Source organism: Monoraphidium neglectum, assembly GCF_000611645.1.
Source record: "Monoraphidium neglectum strain SAG 48.87 unplaced genomic scaffold scaffold01132, whole genome shotgun sequence".
Taxonomy (NCBI): domain Eukaryota; kingdom Viridiplantae; phylum Chlorophyta; class Chlorophyceae; order Sphaeropleales; family Selenastraceae; genus Monoraphidium; species Monoraphidium neglectum.
The window spans coordinates 6,358-8,560 of record NW_014012496.1 but is presented as its reverse complement, the minus strand read 5'-3'; the positions used below and the strand labels follow the sequence as shown (position 1 = coordinate 8,560).

Here is a 2,203-nt window from a genome sequence, read left to right as displayed (position 1 = left end):
GGCGGGTGGCGGGGGCGGCGGCGGCGCGGACGGGGCGGAGGGGGGTGCGGATGGCGAGGGGGCGGGGGCGCCCTCAGAAGGGGAGGCTGAGGAGGAGGCTGAGGAGGACCAGGACGTGCGTCTGGAGTTCGCAGGTGCGCGGCCAGTGCAGCTGTCAGGCGGGATCGGCAGTGCGGACGCCCTGGGACGTTGTGCACACTGTTATTGTGACCGCGCGGGCTGCACTGGCGGCTTTTTGGAGCCTGCATGCGTTGAATTATTGACCCACCCTGGATCTTTCTGCTGTTTGCTGCACCGTAGGAGGGGAGCTGGATGCGGCAGCGGAAGAGGTGGAGGAGGGCGAGGCGGCGCGGGAGGATGAGCCTCGCACACGGCGGGACGGCAGCGGCAACAACGGGAGCGGCAGCGGGGGCAACAGCGGGACTGACAGCGAGGACGGGGGCCGGCGGCGTAGCAGCGGGGATGCGATGGAGGATGATGACTAGCCAAGGGCCGCTGCTGCCTTGCCAGTCGCCAGCTGTCTGCATGCATCACGCATGTGGCTTTGCCACACGTCATATGCCGGGACACTGCTTTGCGAGTAATCTGATTGTCTGATTCTAGTACATATGCACGCCGGCAAGGTGTGTGTACGAGCCACGTATTCTGGAAAAGCAGCACCTGGGGAGGGTCAAGGGGGGGAATTGTGGGCCCTAGACGTATTGATGGCCTTGGACCGTCCCCCAGGGACCTTGGTCGTGGGGTTGACAACTGTACCGCTGTATGCGCGGGGACATCGGCGAGGGGGCGGCAGCCTTTGCAGCCGCTGAATGCCAGCGATTTTATATAGAAAAATATTCTGACACGCGATGTACGTCACGTGCGGCGTTGACGATCTTGAAACCTCACCGTGGTGGTTGCGGCTGAGCCGGGGCAAGTTGCCCGGCCCTTGCATGCCGTAGAACGATCTTCAGAATAGTTGGATGAATAAATTTCGCACTGAAATCCGTTTCCCCTTGCAGAGCACGCCCGCTGCATCGGACGGGCTTGGTGCCGAGCGCGGGCTCGTTTGGGAGGACGGCCGCGTTGCACAAAAACATTTAAGCAGCTAATACACATGTTAAGATGTCTCCGGCCGCAGTATGCGAGCTCGGGCACCAGCGGCTTCATCAGCGGCAAGGCCTCCACACGGACTGCCTGGCTGGGGCGGACGTGAATATAATCGTAAACGACACGCACAGAGTGGAGCTTGAGCAGAAGTCCGGCCAGCTGTCGGAGCCCCACCCGCACCACGCCGCCGCAGCGCCGGGCCGCCATGTCTTTGCCGAGTCGGGCCCAATTATCGCAACTGGCCACCCCTGCCTGCAGGGCATACAGGTGCGGGGGAAATAGATGGTAGCATACATGCTGTTGCATGAGGTGCGACAACGTGGCGGTCCCACGTGCGGCAACTGTTAGCCAAAGCACCTAGGCGACAGTCGGACGGTTGCTTTTGACAAAGCGAGGCACCAGCAACTGCCGCTGTATCACGAGCTTCCAGCAGCCACATTTTCAGCAGGAGAAGCGCCACGGAGGCCTTGAGCACAAGATGCGGCTGCTTTGCTGCACAAGCGTGCGCTGAATGCAGCCCGTGCGAAGCGCGTTCGGCTGTGGGCCGACCCCCTTGTGGCCCACGTGCCACTTCCCATGGATACCCATACTGAAGCCTTTGCTCAAATACGCCAACCAACAAAACAACGCCGCATGCCGCACCGGGCTTGCTGCCTGTACGCAGCCGCCGCAAAAATCCAGCAACCCCCGCTGACCCTCATCACCCCCCAACCCCCCGGCTGCTCAGGTCATCGACAACAATCCAGACGTGGCCGCGCCCATCACCCTGAATGAGCGCGTCGTGGACATGGAGACGGACGCCTTCAAGGGGAAGCTGCTGCTGTGCGTCAGGGGCTCGCCCAACACGGTCGCTGCGACGGGCCCGGGCGGGCCGCTGTCGTGCAGCCGCCGCATGTTCCACATCGCGGTGCAGGTGATTGTGATTTGGGGGATCCAGACGTGTGTGTGCACGCGCGTGCGTGTGTGTGTTTGTGTTGGTGTTTGTATTTGTGTGTGTGTGTGTGTGGTGTGTGTGTGCTTGTGGGTGCACATGTTTGTGTGTGTGTGTGTGTGTGTGCTATGTGCGTGTGTGCGTGTGTGCATGCGTGTGCGCGTACGTGCGTGTTTGTGTGCG

General features: G+C 61.9%; 2 protein-coding genes across 2 annotated transcripts in view; both read left to right on the top strand.

Moving 5' to 3' along the window:
• The window catches only part of MNEG_6762 (hypothetical protein), a gene marked incomplete at both ends in the record, with an annotated part of 3,184 nt that extends 2,699 nt beyond the window's left edge, over positions 1-485 (top strand). Inside the window, 2 exons of the mRNA XM_014044765.1 lie at positions 78-134; positions 301-485. Of these exons, the coding sequence (XP_013900219.1) occupies positions 78-134; positions 301-485 (242 nt within the window). The remainder of the gene's footprint in view (positions 1-77; positions 135-300) is intronic.
• A 611-nt stretch (positions 486-1,096) lies between these two features.
• The window catches only part of MNEG_6761 (hypothetical protein), a gene marked incomplete at both ends in the record, with an annotated part of 3,418 nt that continues 2,311 nt past the window's right edge, over positions 1,097-2,203 (top strand). Inside the window, 3 exons of the mRNA XM_014044764.1 lie at positions 1,097-1,119; positions 1,221-1,356; positions 1,817-2,002. Coding sequence (XP_013900218.1) covers positions 1,097-1,119; positions 1,221-1,356; positions 1,817-2,002 — 345 coding nt within the window. The remainder of the gene's footprint in view (positions 1,120-1,220; positions 1,357-1,816; positions 2,003-2,203) is intronic.